This window comes from Leptonotus elevatus, chromosome 6 (genome assembly GCF_054856555.1).
Source record: "Leptonotus elevatus isolate MCC_2025b chromosome 6, RoL_Lele_1.0, whole genome shotgun sequence".
Taxonomy (NCBI): Eukaryota; Metazoa; Chordata; class Actinopteri; order Syngnathiformes; family Syngnathidae; genus Leptonotus; species Leptonotus elevatus.
The window spans coordinates 6,176,867-6,203,244 of record NC_141244.1 but is presented as its reverse complement, the minus strand read 5'-3'; the positions used below and the strand labels follow the sequence as shown (position 1 = coordinate 6,203,244).

Here is a 26,378-nt window from a genome sequence, read left to right as displayed (position 1 = left end):
GCAATTGCACCGCCAGAAAATGCTCAACCCTCGTTTGGTGTTTAATGTACCATTAGCCTTCAATTTATATTGTGCTTTTTGAAATGCCAGTGTTAAATAAATATTTTATAATGTTATAAAAAAAAATTGCCGTTTCGGTTTTCGGTCAAGCATTTATTTTTTTCGATTTCGGCCAATTATTTCATTTCGGTGCATTTTATATATATATATATATATATATTGAGAGAGAGAGAGAGCGACAGAGACAGAGACATAACCACTGGCACTTTTGTGTTGCAGCACCATTGACTTAAAAAAGAAGAAGAAGTGTATTGTTTAATACAACCATGACCACTTTCTCGAACGATTCCATACAGATACAAGTATTGTTGTATACATACCCAATGTTACTAAGTTAATACGTTCTTGATTTATTTGGTCAGTGTCTATATAGGCTAAACACTCAAAACAAAACATTTAAACCAACTGAGACCCTTTTTTTGTTTTTTTACTGTATGTAGTGCATTGAAATGTATTAATTGATTTACAATTAAACATTTAAACATTGAAATAAAATCCAATACCTAATCTAAAAGAACAGAAAACGTAAGAATATATTTACTCTTTATGATCCTCCTCATTCAGCATTCTCTAAATTTAGAATATTCCTGGGTTGGATATGTTTGAGCTTTATCATGCCTCAGCTCTGTCAGGGGGCACAGCTGTCAATCCTTGGGGTCAAACTCCTAACTATAACCTGTCAGGTGACAAGCTGGCCCAATTAAAATAGGCTGACTATCCAAAGAAAATGGTAACCTTTGCATTGCAGTCATTTGGTACAGTGGAAAAAGACACTAGTTATCTTTTAAGCTGTTCCTCATCAAATGCAAAGACTGAGGAGTATTTAAGTGCTAGACCCTAATTGTTAACCTTGCCAGCAAGATGAATTCTCGCGGTATTTGTGTGTTCAAAAACTCCGGAGGATCCATCTTGTACTGCTCCCGCTGATACGTTTTTAGCCGACATTTTTTAGGTCGGACCAATCAGGTGTTGTTTAGACAGGACGAAACCAATAAGCATCGATGGCGGAGGGAAACAAACCAAACAGACGAATGCTGCAATTAATTAAGGTCTTGCAGAATTACTCACCGTTTCCTTGTTGAATTTGAACGAGAGGCGTTTCGTGCATTTTTATCTGGTAAAGATGTTCGTGCTTACCCCTCTCTCCCTAAGACGAGACGGAAGACAAGATTTTCATCCATTGCCTTAGTTGGTCAAAACAAATGCGCAAAGATGCTGCATCGTCCAATCAGCGTGTGAAGTACCCTAGTGAAGTACCAGATTGATAATGTGAAGAACTCCCTCAAGTGAATCACAATTATCAATCTGGCTGGCAAGGTTACCTAATTGTACCATTAATAGCGATTGATTTCTTATCATTTAATAATTGTTGGTCGTTTGACTGTATCTCACTTGGGACTGACATCGAAATGTAGGCTAAAAGCAAATCCCGGCAGTCGCCAGCTAACATTATTTGGTCATGACAGGTCTATTCCTAGACTTGTGGGGGTCTAAACTAGTGGTTCTCAACCCCGGTCCTCTGGGACCCCTATCCAGCCTGCTTTACATGTCTACCTCAGCTAATACAAGTGAGAATCGTTATCAGGCTTCTCCAGAGCTTGCTGATTAACTGATAATTTGAATCACCTATGTTGACTGAGGGAGACATAGAAAACGTGATGGATACGGGTCCCCAAGGACCGGGATTGAGAACCACTGGTCTAAACCATTCTAAAAAAAAAAAAATAATCTTTGTGTTATTAACATTCATATGCCGGTTGCTCATGTGTAGATATTTTAATGGTTTAAGACTCCTTCATTCCTGAAATTTACTGGGTTGTGTGGCTACTTTGTGAACTTCAATATTCATTTCTGAGAGCCTCGGTGTCTGGTGATGCAAATGTTCTCACATGAGATAGCTCTTGGCATGAATTGTATTCAACTGTTGACATATTAACTGATTGTTTGCATATTTTTGCAATTGTATTTCGGTTCGGATGGATTTAGTACAAGTACCAGTTATGCATAACTGTAACTATTTGTTTGCATTATTCAAAGACAGCTGAAGTCGAAGTCAAAGACTTCAAGCAGAATATACACGGCAGTAGAATATACACGGCAGTACACACCCTGTACAATGTACCTGAGAATCCTTTTGTTTGTAGTCACCTCCCAGCTTATGAAAGAATCATTAACCCAACAATCATGAGGGATGTTTGAAACATATTTACCAAAGGTAGGGTACATGGGCCATCCTTTTCCCTGCTAAGTATGGAGTGGATTGCCGTGTTGTCATCTGGTAAAGATATTTTAAAAGTCAGTGTTGTTAATGGTATTAAGTAAAAAAAAAAAAGAGCAATGATGATGACATTTCCGAATGAACAATACTGAGCTCTAAAAAAAAAAAAAAAAAAAAAAGGAATGGTATTAAGCAATCTTCCATTCATTACCAGCAAAACACTACCAGTAGCCACTCAGTGATTGCTACATAAACTTAAAAAAAAAGGTCAAATATTAGAATGCTTGAATATTACATTAAAATGAAAAAAGTGGAGTTTGAACTTTAATGCCCAACACACACCACGCTATTGGATTGTGTTTGTGGAATATCACTCATTCAGATTAACATTTGTGAGGTCAGAGATCGTGAATGTCAGATTTGAGGCAGGGTCTGCTGACTCGATGTCTCTGTTCTAGTTCATCCCAAAGGTGATTGATGCTATTGAGGTCAGAGCTTTGTGTAGGTCAGTGAAGTACTTTCACACTCAGCTCATCCAACCATGCCTCGATGGACTGGCTTTGTCCACTGCCATTCTTGAACAAAAAGGGCCTTGTTTAAGAGTTGTCTACTCTACATCTACTATAGTTTTGTCTACAGCATATAGTTCATTTCTGGCTGTACTCAAACACACGCTGTATGACAAAAAACAAATCTTGAAAAAGTGTACTTATACCAACAGTTTATAAACTGCAGTACCACATGTGGCTCCCTTACAACTAGCTCATTTGACTGTTACCATGGTAAATATAGTAAAAACAAGAAAAATAAAAAAAAATTCCACAAGTGGCTGAATGTGTAACACTGCGTGTGGTTTGAAACACCCGGGAGAAATGCTTCTTTTCATAGCTGCCAACTCAAATTGCGCAACTGTGCGTCACAGTCAACTTCTCTTTATTATGTTCTTTTCCTGAGTTTGTAACTGCTGTAGATTGATGTGCTTCCTTGATGAACAGTTCACCTTTGCTTTTAACTGGACTCCGTCCATGAGAGGTCACTCTCCCTGACACAGAGAGACAAACTGGAGACAGATGCGCAGAGGGGAGAAGTGATCTAGGGATAGAAATCTGATCTCATGTCTCTGTGAGTGACGAAAAGGTTAAATGTAATGCAAAGTTCTTTTTATAGTTATGCAAGTGTTATCAGCTCATTTGAAGTATGGCGTTCTAATGTTAGCCAGCAATAAACCTTTAAGGTGCTTTGCCTTGTTCCATCATTTTTATGAACTGTCAAAGTGACTTGCAGTTCTTCTACTTATAAAAAATATATAACTGATGAACACGTTAGTAATTTATGTCCTTATCTTTGCGAGAACAGACATTTGTAGGATTTAAATTAACTAATTTTAATCTTTGTCTAAATTCATTAGTCTTTATTTCACAATTGGGAAAGTTACACCTTCAGTGTAGAATGATATCTGATCTGGAAATGTGTAAAACAATATACCTTGTTCTTAGTACATGTATGAATAACCAGTGGCTCCAGGCTTTGATGGATGTATGCCAAACAGTGTTCTCGCTTTCTTAAAGTGTATCAGAGTTTAGAAAAGCCCATTCATTGAGTTGGTGTGTGTGACACACCAAAGGGCGTATGTCAGCCAGCCAGGGTGTTAGTTTAAAAGTGTGTGTGCGTATGCGTGTGTGTGTGTACATTATGGAGGTGTGTACTTTATTGTGTGAGTGGGCGTTTCTGGAAAAGTGACAGAGCCACAAAACATGTGCTCGGATACACTTCAGTGTTGGTCCATTCATTTGATTTTGCTCTTTCTTAATGTTAATAAGTTTATAGAAAATCGTTTTTTTCACTTCTCCGTTGCTGCGTTTAATTGAGAACTTTTTTCCATGCAAGTTTTTTTTTCCCATAAGGAATTGAGAGGGAAGGTAGGAGGAGCCCAACTAAGTGTGCTTCACTTTTTCTCTTCCACACACTCACATGCGCTTTCTCTCTCTTCCATTCTGTCATTGCTATCCCAGCAGAAGGGAGCAACACTTTGTGCTGTGGGGCGACATAATTTGAATTATGTTTGAATGACATTTGAACGGATTATTCATTTTCTTCATAAAACCTGAAGGATCAACGAGAACACAAGTGTGAGAAAGTAAGGGGGTATACTCCACAGACTTTTTTTCTCTTTCATTTAAGTCTAATTGAATTGAAGCACGTGTTTTGCCCGAAGATTTTTTTCCCCTCACTGTAAGACGTGCGTTCAGTTGAGTCTTCTTTTTCTTTTTCTTGGAGATAGTGTAGATATAAAGCAAAATGGTTGCTGGAATGCTTATGCCCTTGCGGGACCTGAGGGCAATCTACGAGGTTCTCTTTCGAGATGGTGTCATGGTGGCCAAAAAGGACAAGCGACCTCAGACCAAGCATCCTGAGGTACAAGGAGTGTGCAACCTACAAGTAATCCGTGCTATGGGATCACTTAAATCCAGAGGCTTTGTGAAGGAAACATTTGCCTGGAGGCATTTCTACTGGTACCTTACCAATGAGGGCATTGTTTACCTGCGTGACTACCTCCGCTTGCCGCTGGAAATTGTTCCTTCCTCCTTGCAGAGGTTTAAGAAATCAGCATCCACTCTGGCAATGGCTCAGCGAGCTGCAAAGGTCCAATATGTTGAAGGTCCTACATCTTACGTACCCAAACCAGGGCATAGGGGTGATACTGAAAGCCAAGAAGCAGTGGCAGAGCGTCAAAGCTACCGCCATCGGATGATGGGTCCCAGAGAAAAAGAGAGCTACTCTGACAGGACCCCCAGATTCAGGGGCCGCCAACTGTCTGCAGAACATGTTAGGCCGAAAGAAATAGATGACCAGTCGCATTTGTTGTTTACAAAGGGGAACAAATTTCAAGGTGAATCAATGCCGATGGACCGCTTACATCAGCAGTCAGAGGTGAGCAATGAAAAGGCAACATATGAGGGAAGAGAATTATTTGAAGTTCAAAAGGAGAAACAATTGAGTTTGTCCTCTACTTCAAAAGCACCTTGGAAAAATGATGTACCAAAGCCTTCTCTGAATGCAGGATCCTCCAAAACAACCCCACTTCTTACTGTGGCTCCTGTTGCTGAGGCTCCAGATGCTACAGATGGAATTAAACATGCGATCTCTAGTCTTGAAGGAAACACAGACAAGATGAAAATTGCAGATGCAAATACTTGTAAAATTATTACCAGCAATTCAACTAGTTCAGCGCCTTCTGAAACAAAGATCAAAAAAGTGGTCAGCAAGGAGGCTGTTGAATCTTTTTTAACGGCCTCAACTGTACCAGCAACTGATAAGGTAAATGCTTTGAGCTGTCAGGCTTCTGTGCAGGGAACTAGCACAATCGTGACCGAAACTGTCACAACCACTCACGTTATAACCAAACCCACCAATGATGATGTCAAAGAAAAGATGAAAGGGAACATTGATGCAGAACAAGCCACAACTGAAAAAGCAGCTGATAAAGTAAAGAAGAGTAAATTGGTTAAAGCAGCTTCTCAGGAAACATCCAAACTTCTTACCAGTACTGATATTCCTGTTATGAAACATGCTAATAAAGATGCCGTTGGAGAACAGCTTAAAGGAGAAATGATTAAAAAGGAATCAGGTTCAAAGATCCAAGTTGGATCTAAAACGGGTAAAGAAATGGCCAAAACAACAAAGATAGCCATCATTCAGGAGACAGCCAAATCTCAACCAGTGATGTCTGTGGATACAGACAAAATGACTACATGTAAAGATCCTCAGAATCTCATCGTCTCGCCGACACCAGTGACTCTCCCAGCAAAGTCTCAAAATGAAGAACTTTGTGAGACTACACCAATTGAGTCCTCACTAACTGAAGTTAGTACAATCACTGACACAAAAATGATGGTTAATACCGAAAAGGCAAAACCCGACAAAGTCAAAACTGCACCTAAACAGAAGAAAACTGAGGTAAATGCAAGTCATGGTGTCAAGAAAGAAGATGCATCGGCACCTGAAGAAGCATGTAAAATTCCCGCGCAAGTCTCTAGGTCGGTAGAAAAAAGCACTTCTCCTGGGTTGATTCAAACTATTGTACCCACTGAACTGCCTATTGAAAACAAACCAGTGATTGAGGGAAACTCTAAATCCAAGCGAAAGAAAAAGAAATCTCAAGCAGAGAAAGTCAAGACTAGTGAGGATCCTGCTGAGACAATGGTGGAAGACAAAAATATAAAGGACGAGACCCATGACAAAGACCATATCTTTGAAACAAGCACAATGCCCGAGGGACCATCTTCTAAGCAGACAAATAAGGCTGAGCCAAAATTAAATAATGATAGAATTGATGTCTCTAAACAAATGGCAGTGACACCAGAGGGGGAAACATCTAAACAAATAAAGGCTATTTCTGAAGAGTCACCCTTGCCATTTGGCCAGAATACCGCAGTGCCCCCAGTGGCTCATCGAGAAGTTGCACAACTTAAATGTACTCTGCCTGACACAGACTCAGTTATATGTGAGAACATCACTGCTGCTAATTTTAAAACATTGACAGAGCCAGTGCAAGAACGTGCTCAGCCTAAAAAAAAACATGTAAAAAGTTTGAATGGAAAACAAAAGGTTGAGACTTCAGTGTCTTCAACCATAAAGCTGGAAGCAGAAACACTGCTATCCACTGAAATGACACCTTTGCCTGGGGGCACAGTTAAAGACTGCCCTGTTATGACCTCTGAACTGAAAAAACATAATGTTTCTCCAAAAATGACTCCCGAAAGAATGTGCATTGAGGAAACCAGACAGGCAGCAGCTGTGCTCGTTCTGGCCCCAGCAGACAAAAGGGAGGTGGAGCCAGAACTGCTCTTTGCAGAAAAAATCAAGCGGGAGGTTCCGAAAGCAAAAACATCCTCCACTGTTAGGGAAGCACCCAAAGCCAGAGAATTAGCGTCAGCAGAGCCAGTGGTAACAGCAGAGGCAGCTGTAGCTCAGGCACGGGCCAACCCCCTTGTCAAGCGAGAGGAGCCTCCCATAGTTGCACAACATTCAGCCACTCCGGCAGCAGAGCGCGGCACAGCAAATACACTCTCTGTGTCGGAGGCCTTAAAGCAGGCGGAAGAGAAGAAGAGGGACTTGGAGGAGGACACACCCTCTGCCACTGCAACTCTCGCAAGTGTCCAGCCTCACCTGGGGGACACCTTTTTGTCCGAAAGCCCAGAAACAGACGACGGCAACATGAAGAGGAAAATTGTAGTGGTTGAAGAGGTAGTTGAGGTGAAGCAGCTTGTTAGTCCTCAGGCAACTGGGGAGCAGACGAGTCCACAACCTGTGCAGCCTGAGGCAGAAGAAGAAGAAGAAGAGTTGGACTTGGATGTTTTGGAAGAGATTGCCATAGAGAGGGCACTTTTGTCAGGGGCGCCAGGTGTCAGGGTGCATGGAGCCTCACCTGATGCAGACTGGGACCACGCGCTGGAAGAGCCAGAGGACAAGATATTTCCTAACTTCATAGAAGGTTTGTGTACCAATTACTCTACTTCCTGTATCGTTCTCCGTAGCATTTTGTCTTGTACATTGATTTGAAGTGCATTTAAAGGAGCACTATGTTACAATGATTACTCTGAGAATATAGACTGTTCTTCATAAATTTCAAATTTGATTAAAGCACAGAATATTACAGCGCATTAAAGCACAGCCTCTTTCGAGTAAGACCAATTAGCTGTCACTGTTGATGACTAGATAGTGTGAATAATGCATTGAGGTATGCATGGAATTTAATTATCTGTGTGTTGTGATAAATAAATTGTCTGTTAGACTATTAAAACATGCCAGGGGTATTTTCCACCCACTGTCAGTTATCACATAGGAGTGATTAAAGATAAAAATAAGAATCTGTCCAAACAATCCCTGAGTGTCCCTCTACGGGCAAGCGATGAAACAAACAAAATCCATACTTATAGTTTAAGTGGGGAATTGTGGTTCTGCAGGATAAGAAACTGATCTGCAAATGGTTAATTGAAGTCATTCTCTTTGGGGCCACTCTTCACCTTCACATGTTTTCCAAATGACATTCTGCAGACCTGAGGTCACTTCAGCAAGGTGGGGCTGTTTGCTAAGATTTGGCCTTGCCTGGTCCCTGCAGAGATACTTGTGATCCATAGCCAGATTGAAGTGAAGGAGGTGTGGTGCTTTTGGGAGCCCTTCTCATCCTTTCACTTGCAATAATACTTAAGATATGTCTGTGTACTGTGCCTGTGTGTTGGTTCTCCTGTTAGTTTGATTTGTATGAGTGATAGGTTGGATGGCATTCCATTATGCAATAGAATGTGTAAGTTTTGGGAAGTATGCATGCAATGTGATAAGAGCTCTGTAAGGTTGCCTCCTTTTTTTTTTTTTATTCTGGAAAGGGTTACCCAACTGGTTTTCTGCTCAACAGTTGGATACTATTTGAGTATTGGCACTGAATCGTGTTCTTGTGACTCAGATTATATGGAAATGAAAAGTGAAATGCATGCAATAGTCCAGCTCACGTGACAGTGTAGAGCTCTCTAAGGGTGTAAGAAGTGCTTCACATGGGCGTTGTCTGGTGTGGGTGTGAGTAATAGGCAAAGAGTGAGGGAACAGCTTGCTCATAGCTTTCCAGTTGTATTTGTTTGCTTCAACACATGACATGAGATCTGGATCTAATTAGCAGACATGATTCAATCTGGGGTTAAAACGTAACAACTCACAGCAAAGTATCAATACTTGCAATTCACCATAAAATGAACGACTCCACCAAATCAAATATAACGGTAGTTCTAAGACTCTTCTTACTTTTGATGAATGTATTTGAAATACTTTATCTTTTGTGGTTTTAGTAGTTGAGCATTTTATGTGTGAAGGGGGCTGAAGAGTTTCTAATTCAATCTGTTAAACCATTCTGTCAGTATTTTGTGTCCCAATGCTGACATCTGCTGTCCATTCACAAACCACTGTTATCTTTAACTGCTAATGTCAACAAGTTTCGACAGGTGGTTCTCGGTTGCCTGTGTCCTTCTGATTTGACCTTTGATGAGTGTTATACACAGGATGACATTGAAACCATTTTTAGTACTGTGATTATTTGTGGTTGGTTTGTTACATACATACTGCCTGTAGATAACGATACCACTGGATGCATGGACTTTCCTGCAGTACGTTTACTTTTTCTTCTTCTAGAATTACTTTTGTATTATGTGCCATTAATGTATGACAAAAAAGTAAGAGTGTGTATAATGTTCTGCTTGTAGCTGCGTAGAGAACACCCATTGAATGGTGAGTGCTGCTCTAAGACTGTGCACATTCCACATTTGAGTCTTGTAGGCATGCTTTGAGAAAGTGTTTCAACTCTGCCCACGCATGGCACAAGTGACAATTGGACTTCAACACAGCACGGACGTGCCACTGAGGTCCTCCTTGTTCTCTACTCAACTGTTGCCCAACGCATACTTGTGTAACCGCTTAAATGAACAATTCTGAAGAAAAAAATGCTGCAGCTCAGTGCCTTTCATTGTGGTGGTGGATCATATTGGTTCTGTGACAAACTTCACAAATTTTGGATTAAATACCTCACAATTCAGGAACTTTGTAGTTTGCAAATATTTATACCTTCTATATAAATAGCAGTGTTTAAAATTCAAGTGACCACTGACAGTACTGAAATTATAATTATAAAAAAAAAATATTTATATATATATATATATATATATATATATATATATATATATATATATATATATATATATAAAGTGCTATTATTTTGGACTGTTCTTGAAGGTTCGTCTGGGTTTGAAATTACAGTAACTGGATTTAAACGAGAGCTGAATGATTTGGAGAAATAATAGAATTGGGATTTTTTTTACCCCTCAAAATTGCATCAGCGTTTAAATTTTAATTTTTTTTCCAAGGTGCTTTTCTAATTAGTATTTTTCAACAAATGATTATCAAAACAAACTATAGCAGAGCTATTATGCATTATAGGATACTAACATAAGGGCAAATGAAGCATTAATATGAAAGACAGTTTATCTACAACTACAATTGTACATATAAACTTTCGAAATACTTTGACATGCAGTTTGGTAAGTGTTCACCAGGAGAACATAATTCTGCCACTCGGGTGTGGTGTAAAACATAACTACATACTATACCGTAAATCAGTAAGACACAAACATAAATGTAGATTACAACAATAAGCAAACAAATCTGTGGATTTGTTTAATGAAACATGATGCAAACGTGGACTGCACTTTTGAATCCCTGAATTTATATAGTCTATGGACCGATAAAAAAAAAAGAAAAGTATATTAAAATTCAACCATACCGATCTCCAGCCGGTAACATCACACATGCCAACTTGTAGGGATATGGAAAGTACGATTAAACCTATTTATGATGTAACTTCTTATTTCAATACGGATAAGTGCTCGCATTAATTACAACTCTGCGATGTCTCGTTGATTTAATGAAGAGTAACATATTTCATACTTGTCTGTCTTTGGTTAATGAAACATGTGGACAAATGTATCCACTTAATATTTGACCGCTTTGCACGGTGCTGCCATTTTCAAAGCATTTGACTGAAAGTTGAAACCACCTGGTTCTTGCATTTTGGAGGCATGTCTGGCACCGTTGAAAGTGGATTAATGCGGTTGTAGAAGGGGCATCAACTTTGAAAAAGTTCTGATGCTGAAAAAAAAAAAAACTTCTTAAGTGCTCCTCTGCTTGCTGTCTATTTATGAGGTGCCCCTGAGCAAGGCAAGACAGCAAATATGCTCGTAGCTCATTATTGTGGATTGGAACCAGAGAGTTAGAGTTTGAGTCCTGCTACAGAGGATAATTAAATGAAATGAAATTAAATGAAATCAAGTGATAGCCTGCTTTGTGGCTGAGGTGCCCCTGAGCAAGCTAAAACAGCAACTAGGCTTCAGCAATAGAACTGTTAAGTCAGTATCAGCTAAACCCAGGAAACAGAGATCAATAACATGTGGAAATAATTGTGGGTTCAGTCAAAAATGCTTATGACTTTAGTCATGTCCCAGGCTAACGTCAGAGGCTGTGTGAGGCTACTCAGCTCTGTGAATGTTTAATAAAGCCAAAACTTTTCATTTGGTTTTATATATCTATATTCCATGTCTTCATTATCCCTAGTAGCTTGTATCGTTACCCTTTGACAATGGTGTCGATGGACAAATACTTCCATATGGACACATGCTTAAAATACATGAGTTATGTGTTTTAAACATGAATGCTATGTGGATAAGGCCTTTGTAATGGCGAATATTGAGGTCCATGAAATACATTTTCCACAATCCCTTGTAAAACCCAGAGTTGTTTTTTCCTGTATAGGAGCTTTGATTTCACAAAGTACATCAGGCAAAGTAACTACATTTCAAGTCTGCTCCTAAGATACAGGTTTGAATTGCAAACAAATGAGATGTGTTGACAGCCCCGTAATTCATCATGTCTTGTGCACATAACAAAACAAACTATATTTAGAGATTGTTTGTGCATTGCTGTAATCCCAGAAGAAATATGAGATTAAAAGAAGTGCTGAGGATGCTGTACTCGTTATTCATTTGTGATCTAAAATTGCAATATTGATGCGTTTGTTTTTTGGCTCAAAATATTGGCACTGGAACTGTTTGTTTGTAACATAAGGCATACTGAGCGTGGCTGACGTAAATAGAGCTAACCATGTGCAGATAGTTGTCTAGTTGTGCTTTAATGGGATTATTGTCTTTTATCATCATTGGTTGTATGTGATGGGGAGCCGTCTGATTGTGTTTGCGTCCCCATGGGCGAATCTGCCAAATGTCCTGCCAAAGTGCTTCCATCAGTTTCTAACTGTGACACTATGTGATCATCTGGCTGTGGTAGATATTAATAGCCCCCTTTCTGCCTGAACATCCAGCCCTCTTAGCCCCTCGCCCCTGCCCTTTTCCCCAGGCTTGGGGTCGTCCCTCCTCCCCTGGCCACAGAAGAGCAGGCTGACGGATCCAAGCAGCAGGCGCAGCCTGTCAAAATTCAACACAAGGGAGAACCAAGGCAGTTCCGAGCAAACAAAAAGCAGCCTCTCCTCTCCTGTTCACCCCCCATCAGTCACGTTTAGTTCTTGTGTTCGCCGTCCTCGTCTTCCTCTTCTCTTCTGTATCATCACTTAGATGAAGATCATACCTGGTAGGTCACCAGATTGGGGTTGCTGTGGTGTCTATGTGCCTAGTCTTGTCTCTCCGTCTTGTCTGCTTGTCGAGTTGTGAGCTGTCAGAATTCTTTTGGCAAACACAAGGTGGACGTCTTGTGATCCCAGCGCTCCCTCGCATATTAACACGAACGCAACACAGATACACGACACACTGTACTTATACTGCATGCGTGTTGATGTTGCACTAACAGAAACTGGCAGCTACTGCAGCACACATTACATGCCACATTTAAAGGATCGAATTAGGCTTGGCTGCCCTACTGCTTTATTTAATTTGATAGTGTGTCAATGGAGGGCACGGGGCCAAAGACGCCGCCCACCAACCTTGCTATAACAATAACAAGTTAGGGCAACTTAAAAATTGTGTAAATAATTTAAAATCATTTTAGTTTACTGTGAAATACAGGACAGAGTGTGTGCCTTTATTAAGTTATTAAAAGAAGCTTTGTCTCATTACATCTATTGTACTATATATTATTATTATCATTATTATTATTATTATTATTATTAGTTAAAATAACATGAGGGCAAGTTTGTGTCATTCATTACGTGAACCAGATGAACCTATCCACTTCAGCATGTTTAATAAGTATCTTACCTTATTGTGATGTTGTAGGGTTATCATGGGCCAATATTGCTTTTTCTGTGACTCAGTTCTACAGAATTTCACACAGGAAGAAATATGACCAGTTCATCATATGGTCCATAGTTGAAGTCTCAATGGAAAATCTGCAACAGCTCCAATGGAAAAACTGCAACAGCTTCAACTGAAATAGATGTGAATTGTTCAGTAGAGATAACAGCTAAACCTGGATTTACGTGATTACTGCTCAGAATATATTGAATGAGGAGGATTTGGCCTGTAATCCAGCTGAATAAATGTGAGGCACAAATCAAGATTTCTTTGATTAGTGATATCAGGGTGGAGAAAACAGCAAGGATTCTTGAACATTGTCTCTTGTGAAAAAGAAAATGCCACACCCATGCCATCTCACTGTTCTATGACCCCCTCCCCCAACCATGAAGGCCCCACCTGTCACCACTAACCTCGTACCCTCATCTACTCTACCTTCTCCTTCTGTTCTAAAAAATGCCTGTAAGACCCTTACTGTGGGTCACACTCTTCCTACCTGGTAGTGGTGGGACACTTAGATACATTTTGGAGCTTGAGAGAACACAAAAGGTAAGTTAGATGCAAGTTGCAGTAAAATATCTCTAAAGTTGTTTGCAATAGTTAGCATTGAATTTAAAATGTTTGAATGTAAAAGCATTACACAGGTCTTCGTATTTTCTTCTATATTGCCAAACATTTGGTCCAGTACACGCAGGGCGGGGCTGTTGTTAGATTTTATTCCGAAACTCAAATCAGTTTTAGTGTCATATTATGCCTGTAAGATGTAATAGTTATGTCTGCATTTAATTGCAATCGCAAATAACTAACCCTCGTTGTGATAATGGGAGCTGACTTGATTGGTTTCGTGTTACACAGGCATGTGTGACACTGATAGGATTCCAACAGAACACCCAATGGCTCTGTTTTACAGCAGAGTTGCAAATGACAGCTTAACAACAGTGCTTCCCAAACCGGTTTTGTCTTGTTTTTTTTCACACTAAAAACCTGTCTGTGTCTGAGAAACCTGCAGAGGCATTTAATATCCATTCAAAATAAACGTCCTGTAGCTAAAGTGAGATTTTAACTATGAGAGAGGTTTTTCTGATGTGAGCACATTTGTTGTTATCAAGCCAAGCAAAGTAATGTGAGTGTGACGAGACGAAAGAGAAAAGTCTTGAGATGTTTAATTAATATGTGACTAAACTCCCATATATAGAAGCAAGGTCCAATTGATTGATCTAGTGTCATCCTTTATCTGATTCACTACATTCATTCATTGAATGCAAATGAAGCAAAATCAAAATTAAAATATGTATAAGATGGATGGATGGATGGATGGATGGATAGATATTGATATATAGATCTTTCTTTAAAATTACCTATTTGGTATCGGCATCAGTGACTACTTATGAGTTATTGGGCTGAACAAATGGTACCCAATACAGGGATCTCAGGTCTTTGTGGCCACTTATTTTTATGTATTTATTTATTTATACAGCCATTCATTCTACATGCCGGCAGATCTGCCTCTTGTGTAAATGATCATTTATAGCATTCGTGAGCGAGTAATACCAAACCTCTTGGATTTTGTTTACTCGTTCCTTAGCACTGCTTTAGCTAGGATCCTGCGTGTTGTGTTGTGCGTGTCAAAGTGAGAACATGGACATTAACATTCTTCCATGACCCAGGTGGAATGGCGCCATGTATAATGAATAGAGCGGCCTCTGCTGTCGGCTGCAGCAGTGAGTGAGTGAAGCCTGGTGAGCCGGTCCCACGGGGTGTTCACTTTGGTAGAGTTCAGCTTATCACAGTACAGTTTGGAACGGTGTGTATTTTCCACCCTGGGGTGTGTCAATATGATAGCAATATTTCTGTCAGCTGTGTAAATATAGTGACATACTACCAGAGCGACACAGACACTCACTTGATTTATTCAACAGAGGAATGTGACCTAGTAAACAAAGGAACACACGACAAAAAGGTGTGTCTCGTGTTCTGCCCCATTCCTTTCCTCTTTTTTTCTCAGAAATGACAATTCTCTCTCGACCAATCAATTGACTAAGTTGTGTCTAGCTAGCTGGTAAGCTACGCTAAACTTCACAGTTTAGCTCACCAGTAGCAGTTCAAGCAAGAACTATAATAATCTTTAAAAAAAACGTGTTATAGCGAGGTACAACCCAAGATAAACTCCGTAATACATGAATTTTGGACCCAAATACAAATCTGCGATATAGTGATTCCGCGATAAGTGAATTGCGAAGTAGCAAGGGACTACTGTAATCAGTTTTACAGTGTCTGTAGCTTCACAGCTTGGGGAATTTTAGCTATTGCTGCCTTGATCATTTGTGGTGATTAATTGTACTATGTCAGTGTCTACATTGGCCTAATTTACACTACTAATGTGAATGTCATATAAGTATAACATTGCATATTATGGATGAATGGAATCTATTGTTTTTTTTTATTTTCATATTGGGTGATGTGAATTTAAAAATTCAATTTATTTCCTAAGTATATGTCAGTTTCTTTCCTAAGTATATGTAAATCACAAATGGCACCAAATAAAATCTTGCCTAGGACAAGCATTAACTGGGAACATCGTAACACATGGTACAATGTTGGCGAGTTGTTCATACCACTTGTGAACCCAACCCCACCCCCTATAGGTTTTTCTAAACCAGATCAGTTCGCAACACAGTTGATACACACCAAAATAAATAGCATGTGACTTCACCACTGATAATTTTTCATTGTCCCTTTGGAAGCTTTGCCACAGTTCAGTGTCTCAAGGGAGCAATTTGTTGTTCAGAGCTGCACTGATCATGTGGAAGTAATTGAGTCATTCAACTTAGAGGAATGTTGTGCAATACTAACCCCTGGATGAATAAATTTTACATATTTAATTTTCCATCAGTAGTACGTTTTATGTTATTCTATTATAGGCTACACATGAGACACATGCCAAACAAACCCTTATCGATGTTTTTGTTTATTTTATTTTTTGTATACCGGGAATTTCCATCCTAATGTTTTTAGTTTTTTTTTTGCCTTGCCTCGTTAAAATGTGGTTATATGACTGTCCTGATAGTGCTTTGAAAGAATGCATTTGCCACATTTGATCTCTCAGTGATGGTAATTGTGAGAAGATTAGACTTTCCTTTGCAGTCCACGTTCAAAGCTCACTGTTTTGGAAAAAATAGAGCTATTTTGCTGACTTTCTTAAAAATATTACCTAGGAACTTCTGATTTGTGCCCCATCATAAATTAACACATTCTAAAATTGACTAATAGGTGTGTGTTTCATTCAAAGGAGATACACATATAGTAGGGCCTGATTTACTAAAATGTTGGCTTGGACTGGCTTGGAGCCAGTCACAAGAAATCACGCAGTATCATCTACATGTATGACATATTCCGTCTGTCAAGTTGCTCATATCAGCACACTGGGACAATTGATGCTGGCCTCTCCCAGAGTAGTTTTCCAGGTTGCTTCCCAAGTTTTATAAAGTAAGTAATGTAAAGCAGGAGGGGCACATACTGTACATTGAATTGCAATGCAGTCGAGTTGAATTAAATCAAACAAAACATGTTTTTTATGTGGTTCCAGGCTTCCCCAAAATTTTAACAGTTAATTTCCTCTGAGTAATATTACTTCAAACTTCATTTTGTGCTTGTAGTTCTCTCACAAATGTTCCATAGTGAAAACAATCACAGGTACCTAAACCGCAAAACCCTTTTGTTCACTACTTTTTCACCTGTTACCAACAACTCGGTTAGAGTGAGTGCAAACGTAATTCAGCTCCTAAAGTTTGAGATCGTAGTAAATCACGTGCAACATGCCCACCAACAGTGCTCACAATCTATTAGTGTGAACACAAAATGTAGTGCCCGCTATTTGCGATTTTAGTACATCAGGCTCTAGTTTTTCATTTGTGATTGTTACTCATGATGAGACATGGACAGCAATTGTGGTGATTTATGTGACATGAATTCCATGAATAATTACTTATAAAGGTAAAGCGATTATTCTGAGTGATGATTGTAGTATGTAGGCATGGGCAAATACAGATACCAGGTATTTCATACACACTGCCTAATAGAATGAAGGGAAATGAACGTTCAATGGTGTGTTCTTTTAATCTCTTATCTGTTGTTGTGGCCGTAAAAAAAAAGTGGGCAAAAACATCAATTTGAAAGTGGTTCCTCTTTCTTTTTAAGAGTCCTCACACCAGGTGGTCTGGCGTGTCTGACATTAGGAAGACTGCTGGTTGGCCTTTGTTCCATTAGGGTCGTAATGGCTAAAAGTTGGAACCTTACAGGAATGACATAAAATCTGAATGGAACACGCACACCTGGAAACTGGAATAGATATCTACTCAGTAAAATGTGTTGTGTAGGTAAATTGAACTTGAGAACTTAACAATTGTGTGTGGAGGAGCTTTCTTGAGCTGAGTAAAGCCACAGGACTCTCCCCAGTCTCATAATAATGAGGATTAGACCATAAATGTTAATGTTAAACATTTTTCTACATCATGCATGTTCCACCAATGTCCAGATGATTACAAAGAGCCCTGCCTTTTAAACTGTGACTACACCTATTAACTTTTATCTTCCCTTCAGTTTCTTGGGGGTGGTGTGGTGGAGGTTGACGACTTGACGTCATGCTTGTCCCCGCAGATATGTAGTGTTGTGATAGCTAGCATATGACACAATTGGGATGGAAACTTAAAAAAAACAAAGCAAGAAGAGGCCGGCTTCGAACACAGCTCACAGCTTTCTCTTCTGTGACTATAATAACCTCTAAAACTATCTTGGAGATTTACTCCGAATATTAATTATTCTACCTTCATCATCATAAAATATGTGTTCATATTTTCAGGGGGAAAAAAGCGCTATGTTTAATATCAGATCAAATATGCGGTTAAAGTCAGTACTGAATGTTTTATTGAAACAGTATGATAAAAACTTTTGGATTTGCACATTTCAACTTCAAAATATAGTTTATAGTCCTGTATACTGCGGAGCAAGGAACGTGTTTAGTTACTGCACTTAATTTGTGGTTTTAATATTGATGAGTAACTTTTTACATATCACTCTTGCTGCTATACTACTACTACATACAGTACATACAACACTAAGCCATTTGGTTTACCTATCAGTCAGTGAAGAAAAGCAATGAGAAAGGAAATGATGCAGTTAAATCATACAATAATGAATGTAAATATAACCAATTAAGGATGAGGAAAAAGCTTAAAACATTTTTTTTTAAGTCTTGTGATATAAATAACCTTCTAAGATGTTAAATTTCAAGTATTTCAATGAAGGCCTTTAATGGGTTAAAGACTTGCTAGACTTTATTGAAAAGGAATGCACTGTGGTGAGATTTTGCCTACAGCTGGAGCCAAATTAATTGGCTCCAGCTGTAATCTGAGTATCTCATGCAAATCCCAACAAGCAAAACATACACAATCATCAGAATTGGAAAAAAAAGTTGAGATATATATGAATATTTATGGATGTAGCTGACTTGAACCCAATAGATATTCCTTTTTTACATCAATTTCTTCGTCAATGAATAATGACTGTATACTAAAAATAATTAGTTGTATCTTTTACAACGTCACACTAATAGTATATTGGTGAAATAAATCTTTAAAAGGCTAAAAAATTAATAAAAGCAGTACAAATCTAGGTAAATTACTAAAGATTTCAATGAGTATTCGTGTTACTTTCTGGAACGTGTTGGTTGTTTGGCCTCCTGGATTTGGATTTAAGGAAATACCACACAAGTTGGTGCAGAAGCGTTTATTTTTTTATTAATTTTTTTAACTGATGACACGTTTAAGCTAAGTAAGATATTTGGCATATTTTGTCTTCATTTTAATTAAATATATCAGTGTTATTATTATCAATATTCTGAAAATTTGCTAAGCTAACCCTAACCCTGAATGTCTTAACACAAAAAAAGAAAATAAGCAAATTATCTTGAAGGCCAAATCAAATAATGCCGCCTTTAGAAAATTTAATAATAATAAACTAAGAAGAGAGACACGTTTTCAAAATCTTTTGTTAAGTGATAAATGCATCTGCATTTTTTTTTGTCAGGCTAACTGAGAAACAACAGAAACAAACATTAGGGGGGAAATCCCCAAACATCCCCTTTGGCTAAGGCAATGTAACAGAAGTCTTCGAAACAAACAAATCTTTTTGACAGCTTCATGTAATATTTGTTTTAATTTGTGTTGCTGGTGCAGTTTTATTGGTTAGAAGTTTGGCATTTGTAAAGAAGTTGTATAATCAAATAAATATTAAAAGTTGTTCTACCTCAATTCATTTGGATGAAAACATGACAATCTCATTTTACTTTCAAGAGATATTTGATGCTCTGACCTGCAGAGGGAGACACTCGATGCTGTTTTAAAGCCAGTGCAAGCACACCACCTTCAGCTCTGCACACCACCAGGTTGCCTGCCGATCCAAGCTAAATAGATCAGTTTTAACGATTGACATGATGGCCAGCCTGACACTTGGTGGCTTTCCAGGCTTCTGCTACTCACAGCGGAGCTATTTTAAAACTCAGCTGTTGTGTCTCATCTAGAAGCTTGTTGAGTTAAATAAGTTTTTCAGATGTTTGACGGTTGTTACACTGAATTCAGACATCTCACTCTGATATCTGCCATCCGCTTGGAGTGTTAAATGGATGATAATGCGACACCCCATCATAGTCCAGTGTCAACAGAAAGGTGGATTTGTTTAAAAAACAACAACATTGCATTTGATCTTACTCGATTGTTGCAGGTGTACCTGAAGATATGCATATACTTTATAGGTTTGTCATCTGGGACACTATGAAAATAATGTATTCTTAAGGAAAATTAATACAATTACATTTGCAATGAAGAGTTTTGATAACCATTTTTAACAGCAGTCATTTGGGCATTATAGAAAGGTTATTTAATCATTTTACAATTTACAATCATCAAAATTAAGGAAAAAAAGGATGAAAGAAATTTGTCAAAATACATTTTAGAAGAGTGGCGCATGGACCAGGAAGAAGCCATTGAAGTTTTGGGAGAATATGGATAATGTTAAGGAGTTCTTTTCATCTGTAGAACCGTTAAGCCCCAGGAATCCCAGTGGCAAAAATCGGCTTTCACTGAGAGTCTTCCCCAACTGATTATCTACTGTTACAATAAAACTCTCAGGAGGAGGCTCAACTTGCATGGGTGGCGCATGTTTTACAATCAAAAGGTGTGTTATGCAGAGGACTGCAGAATTAGGATCTGGTATGTGATGTGGTCGATGTGCCAGCTGTCTAGTCCTGCTTTTCTTTTTCCAAAATTCTCCTCCTCTTCTTAGAAAGATAACTCTGTAATGTAATCCCTAGGGTGTGTTTAGGTCACTCCTACTTTTATCAACATTCCTTTTCTATGGGCTGGGGTGTGGTTGGCCAGATAATGCAATATTACATACACTCTCACCTGAATGGACTAGTGAAGACATGCTGTTATGGAAGAAATTCGAGCCAAGCAATAAGTGTAACCTAATACATTGACGTCAGTCTTCTGCAGCCCTCACAAAGAATCTCTTTGAGAAACTTCAAATACATTTGTTATTGTCACAAGCCATAATGAAATGTATTTGTTCCGGATTCAAAGCCCGGATAGTAATGGTAGCATGAATACAATGTAAATTTTATAGATGTATGGCTGCATATGTTGGAATATCCTTAATCAATGTTAGGCATAAGCGAGTACTGATACAGTGACGGTATCTGGCCGATACTGACCTTATTTCATGGTATTGTACTCATGACGGCAGCAGACACCAGTATGAGCAACCCTCTTGTGGCTGTTTTATGATCAGGAACTATAAATTAGAATAAGTTCATGCATTTTTAAAGAAAATGCTGAATAACTATATTTGATTATATAGTTATTTCTGTAAAATTATTTGTCATTGTTTTTTTATGTGGAAATGTAATGTATCTTAAGTTTTTATGTATGTTTTAAGCAGTTGTTTTTTAATGTTTGAATACCGGGTAATCCTGCTCCACCATATTCATCAGAGCTGCTTTTGCCTTACTGCCCAACCCGATCCCTAAGATCAGCTGACCAGTTGCTTCTGGCAGTCCCTAAAACAAGGCGGAAGCTTAGAGGTGACAGAACATTCGCGACTGCTGCACGCAAGCTGTGGAAATAGTTACCTTTAAGTGTTAGACAGGCCTCCTCGCTCCCGGTCGTTAATATCATGTTTAAAAGCACATTACTTTTCTCTGGCCTTTTACACACAGTAACTTATCTTGTATGGCTTTTACAAACAGCAACTGTTTCATTATTATTATTATTATTATTATTATTATTAGTAATATTAATATTAATATCAATATTAATAATAGGATTATGATATTAATATATTATATTAAATACATATATTAATATAATATTATTATTAATAATATTAATAATGGTGATATTTATTATTATTATTATTATTTAAATTTTTGTGTACCCGTGTCCTTTAAACTTATTTTCCCTATTATTATTATCTACAGCACTTTGGCCTCTCCTGTGGATCTCTTAAATGTGCTACACAAAGAAAGTTGATTGGTTGGTTGATTGATTGATTGATATCAAGCATTCTAGTGGTAGCGGTATTTATTTGGTATTAGTATCTATGACGACTGAACGAGTCATAGTAGCTTTCCATTCAAAAACAGCTTGCTTAAAAAGATCACCATCTGTCATGGGAGTCATACAGGGAGGTAAATTATGTTTTCTTTGAAAACCTAAACTCATTGAAATTAGGCTCCACCAATTCCATTTATATTAAATCAGGTGACCAATATTGCTCCAATGGTGAAAATGTCCAACTATAATAATATAAATAATAGATGCATGTAAGTCATAAAATAAATTGGTATGCGGTATAATTTGTGATGTAGTGAAAACCCATGTCGTCTTTCCCCAACTCTGACTGCTTGTATAAGAGCATGGTGTTCCATCTGGTTTTAATGGAGCAGGATGAGGGAGTCGAGTCGTAGGCATTTTGAGACCTTAATGATACGTCTTCCTTGTGGAGGAAAGAGCTCATGACGACAGTGTTCCACAGTTTGAGTATCGTTGTCTGCTGTGATTTGAGTCTCCTCAAAGAGTTTGGGACAGAATGAATAGCTCAAGTTTTTTACTGGATTCTTCACTGACGGAACCTTGGTACTGTTGGGGTATACAATATATAGTTTATTTTCATGCAGCTTCAATGGGTCCAATTTATTGCTGGTCCAAGCCCAGATAAATGGGAGGGCTGTGCCAGAAGAGGCATCCAGTTTAAAACCTGAGCCCTTCGAACATGACTTGCTGTGGCGACCCCTGATGTGAAAAGATCAAAGAAGAAATCCCACTGTCAAAGCCAACTTGGAGCTCTGTAGTCAATGTATTCTCACAGTAGGATATCCTCTCAAAATCAAAGGACTGTTTTGTTCCTATTCCTATGTCCAGCAAAGTGAGTATTGGTGTTCACCAGAAACATTTTAGACAAATAGTTTGCAGTAAACATGATACTTTGCCAGACTTTCACTAGTTGAGATTGAATAACCAGCACCACTGCTGATTTCAAACAATTGACAAGAGTCTTGCCTCAGTTAATTCAAGATGATGACCTATTATGACCATCCTCTGTGGGGAAACAAAAAACTAGTAGGGAAAACACATTTTTATTTACAACATCTGGGGTGCGTTCTGTTAGCAATGTGGCATAGCAATGTGTGATCAGGCTCACAATCATCATGTTTCATGATGATTCTATTAATTAAAACATGCTATAATCACATAAGGAATGTCAGACACAATGGTGTGTATATATATATATATATTAAATTATATTAAGTAAATCATGATTATGTTCCGTTCTGGCTCCAAACTGCCCACCCCTGCACCACTCCTTAATTCCTAAGCTTGCCCAGACATTCAATGGAACTGCACAGGTGTGTCTCTTGATCTTAAAAAACGTATCTCAAAATGAGCAAACACACTCACACCCATGCAGACTCACTTACCCATGCATCACCTTCATGTTCGTACAAGTTAGGTTTAATACTTTGCACCTTGGGAAATGGCTTTGGTTGCCTCAGAACATAAAGTCAGAAAAGGTGGGGAAATAGAATGCATCTTTATATATAGTAAACTCGCTGCAAAAAAAACATAATAATAAAATGGGATTAAACTGCAGGGTGCATGACCCTGTGTTTTACCGGAAGTAATAAATATACATGTTTGAATTAAATTACACAACACAGGAAATGTGTAATTAGTCTGAGTTGATAAGATGATTTGCTGATTACTTCATACAATAGTTGACGACAGCAAGTCAACCATCTTCTTTTAAGGGAAAAGGCCAGGCTAAACCAAATTGGATTGGGTGATAAAAATGACTGCTCTTTTAGAGAGACCAATTTGAAATTGTGCGGTTTGGCATTTGGAAATTTGCATATTGTAATTGTCAAAAGTTGAAAGTAATATGTTTGTTAAATGGCAGTGCATCTGTATGCTAATGTGTGATGTAACATTAGTTTGTGCTGGCTAGTTAATAGGTAATTAATTCCATTGGTGAACCTCATGTGAAGGTGGTTTGTTTCTGTTGATTAATTTAACCAATGAATGCAGTTGATGAGTCTGTACATGCTAGTTGTGTAGAGTTGATACGTTATGATCTTGTTTTTTAGTGCTTTGCTGCCATCTTGTAGCATCAACAAACTCCTTTTAAGGAGTCAATTATTAATGGATTTTTACTATCTGGGACACGGCTTGGTCCTTATCGCAGGGGTTATCTGTGTCTGTATATATATAATTATGCTGCATTATGCTTTGACTCAGCTCGAGGGTTTGTGTGATATTTTTTGCAAATAGGATGATTAAGTGATAGTACTCGCTTGTTACCACACTTCTCCCGCCTCCCTCCTCTTCTGGCTTAGGGTGTGTTTAGAGCCCTACCCACAATGTCCTCCACTAAATACACACATAGGAAGACAGGTCTGGACTTTATAGCCCACAGGCACCATTTACTATGAAAGAGACTGGGTGAGCGGAGAAAGGGAAAGGAAAAACACACAAGGAGGATAAGGAAAGTGCTCAACTGAACTCAGTCAGGGAGTGGGGAGGTTCAGAGGCAAGCGAGGAGAAATTGGTAGATTTTCCAAGTAGTGAGCGAACCAGGGCCACAGGACTGCTGCGACAAACCAAAGGACTGATTGAGCCAAGACCAAGATCATATTGGCAATCAGTCACCAATGATATTTTGAAATTAGGAATATTATTTGTGACAGACAATGGCCTCTTCACATCAGAGGTACAGGAATTTTTCATCTGACAGCATGGGCAGAGACAGGATGCCCTCAGATGAAATCTATTGCCAGGGGATGTTGAAGGCTATGGACACCAGGAAAGGTACCAGTATGAGGAGTTGTAATGCCTTTCAAACTTGGTGCTGTACTACTATAGTGAAATAACTTTAGATGTATTTGTAACTATTCATTTAATACCCTTTACCTTACTTTGTATTGGTCAGTCATGCATTGTTGTGCAACATCCATCCATTTTTCTTTGTAGCTCATTTGGCTGAGAACCAGTTGACTTTTCATCCTCAAAACAAAAACTAATTAGTTGGCTATATATATGGACACTATGATTCATAGAACATTTAGTTTAATAAGATTTTGAAGCATGTTATTATTCAAGAGTATTACATACCTCATGACATACAGTGGTGAAATACTGTAGATTTGACAGACATTGCTACTGTTAACTTTTTCTTGTGTCACACTCAAGACTGACAGCAGCCTTGAAATATTGTTGCCTGCTAGACTGTTTTGGGTCTGGAAACTTGTTTGTGTCTGGTGACACTGGGGTCCGTCTCTATCAACAAGCATTTGCCTGCATTTTTGTAGTCAAATGTCAGCTTGCAACAGTGGAATCCGGGTGAGATAATACAGTAGAGGTTGAATGCTTTGACTGCGTGTGCCAAAGAGGAACTCATGTCGAAAACAGTTTTTTAGGAAAGTGTTATTTGTGGCACAAGTCTAATTGACAGACAGAAAGAGATCACTGTGGTTCAATTAAGTGCATGCCCAAAACTTTCTTTGTCCAAGTTCAATAGAATTCAATAATGTATTAGTAAAATTATTGTAAGAAAGCTAATTTGGGCATCTACTGTGGAAGGATTGTATTGCTGCCCTTTGCTTAACCATTACTGGGTGTGCCACTTTGCTGTGGACACACCACTTTTGTTTTACTGATAAGATAAATTATTTTATAGCGATGGCCATAGGTGACTGTGATACAATATGGGAGTTGCCGTGTGAGTCAATACTTGTGGGTAGAAGAGTCACAAGTTGCACGTAGGGGTATCATAAATTCCTCAGTCCTTTTCCAATATGACGTTTATACTCAACTCTGACATAGTAAGCAACATTCTTTGTAGCCTTAAGAGTTGGCAGCAGACACAATAATAAATCCTGGTAAAACACACCTTGTGGTTTTTACCAGTTCTCTCAAAGAGACACAACAGGAAGTGTGTAAATGCAGGTAGTGTACCGTAGTTGCGTTCATGGGTGTGTTCCCTTTCTGGGTCTTGCCGTGTCTTGTTGGATAATTGCTTTCTTCACTTGGTACTGTGTGCCATGTCATGTCATATAGAGACTGTATATTAACACTTGAATCAAGCATAGACAAATTGAGACATTTCCTTGTAGATACAAACTTTTTGAGGCAATGGGACAAATCTCATGTTAATACATTGATGCAGTTTGACTCAGATGCATTCATACATTGTTTGGAGTTTTGTTTTCCACCCATTGACAAATAATGTTTGTCCGGAAAAGAAACACACCACACCTTTTTATTTGCTTTATTCATGTAAACAAATGCATTACCTTTACTTTCGCTCCAATTGCATTATATTCAGCTGTATGTTTTCAATCATTCTACAGTATGACATTTTCAACCTATCTCTTTACATTAATGCACTGGTTATGACATATTCTGATGTTTGAATGTGGTTTCTGTATTTTGCAGATGAACGAGATCGAGTACAGAAAAAGACCTTCACAAAATGGGTGAACAAGCACTTGATTAAGGTAATGGCCATTCTTCAAAATAGAAAACATGCACTTGTCCTCAAAATCCACTTTCACTGATTCTTGTAAATGTAGGTGTGCAAGTCATTGCACTGACTTTGGCCCGTGTTAACTGAGTGTTGAAACCTCGATGTGGTGAAGTTAATTAATTTTC

At 38.5% G+C, this 26,378-nt stretch overlaps 1 protein-coding gene across 6 annotated transcripts in view; it reads left to right on the top strand.

Annotated features, from left to right (window-relative positions):
* The window catches only part of plecb (plectin b), a 134,761-nt gene that overhangs the window by 72,266 nt on the left and 36,117 nt on the right, over positions 1–26,378 (top strand). For 3 of the 6 annotated variants that reach the window (XM_086078165.1, XM_086078163.1, XM_086078162.1), the window contains exons 1-2: positions 4,577–7,772; positions 26,163–26,224. In XM_086078165.1, coding sequence (XP_085934291.1) covers positions 4,577–7,772; positions 26,163–26,224 — 3,258 coding nt within the window. Of the gene's footprint in view, positions 1–4,576; positions 7,773–24,173; positions 24,537–26,162; positions 26,225–26,378 lie in introns of those variants that run through there. The other 3 variants (XM_086078168.1, XM_086078167.1, XM_086078166.1) reach the window with 2 other exon arrangements.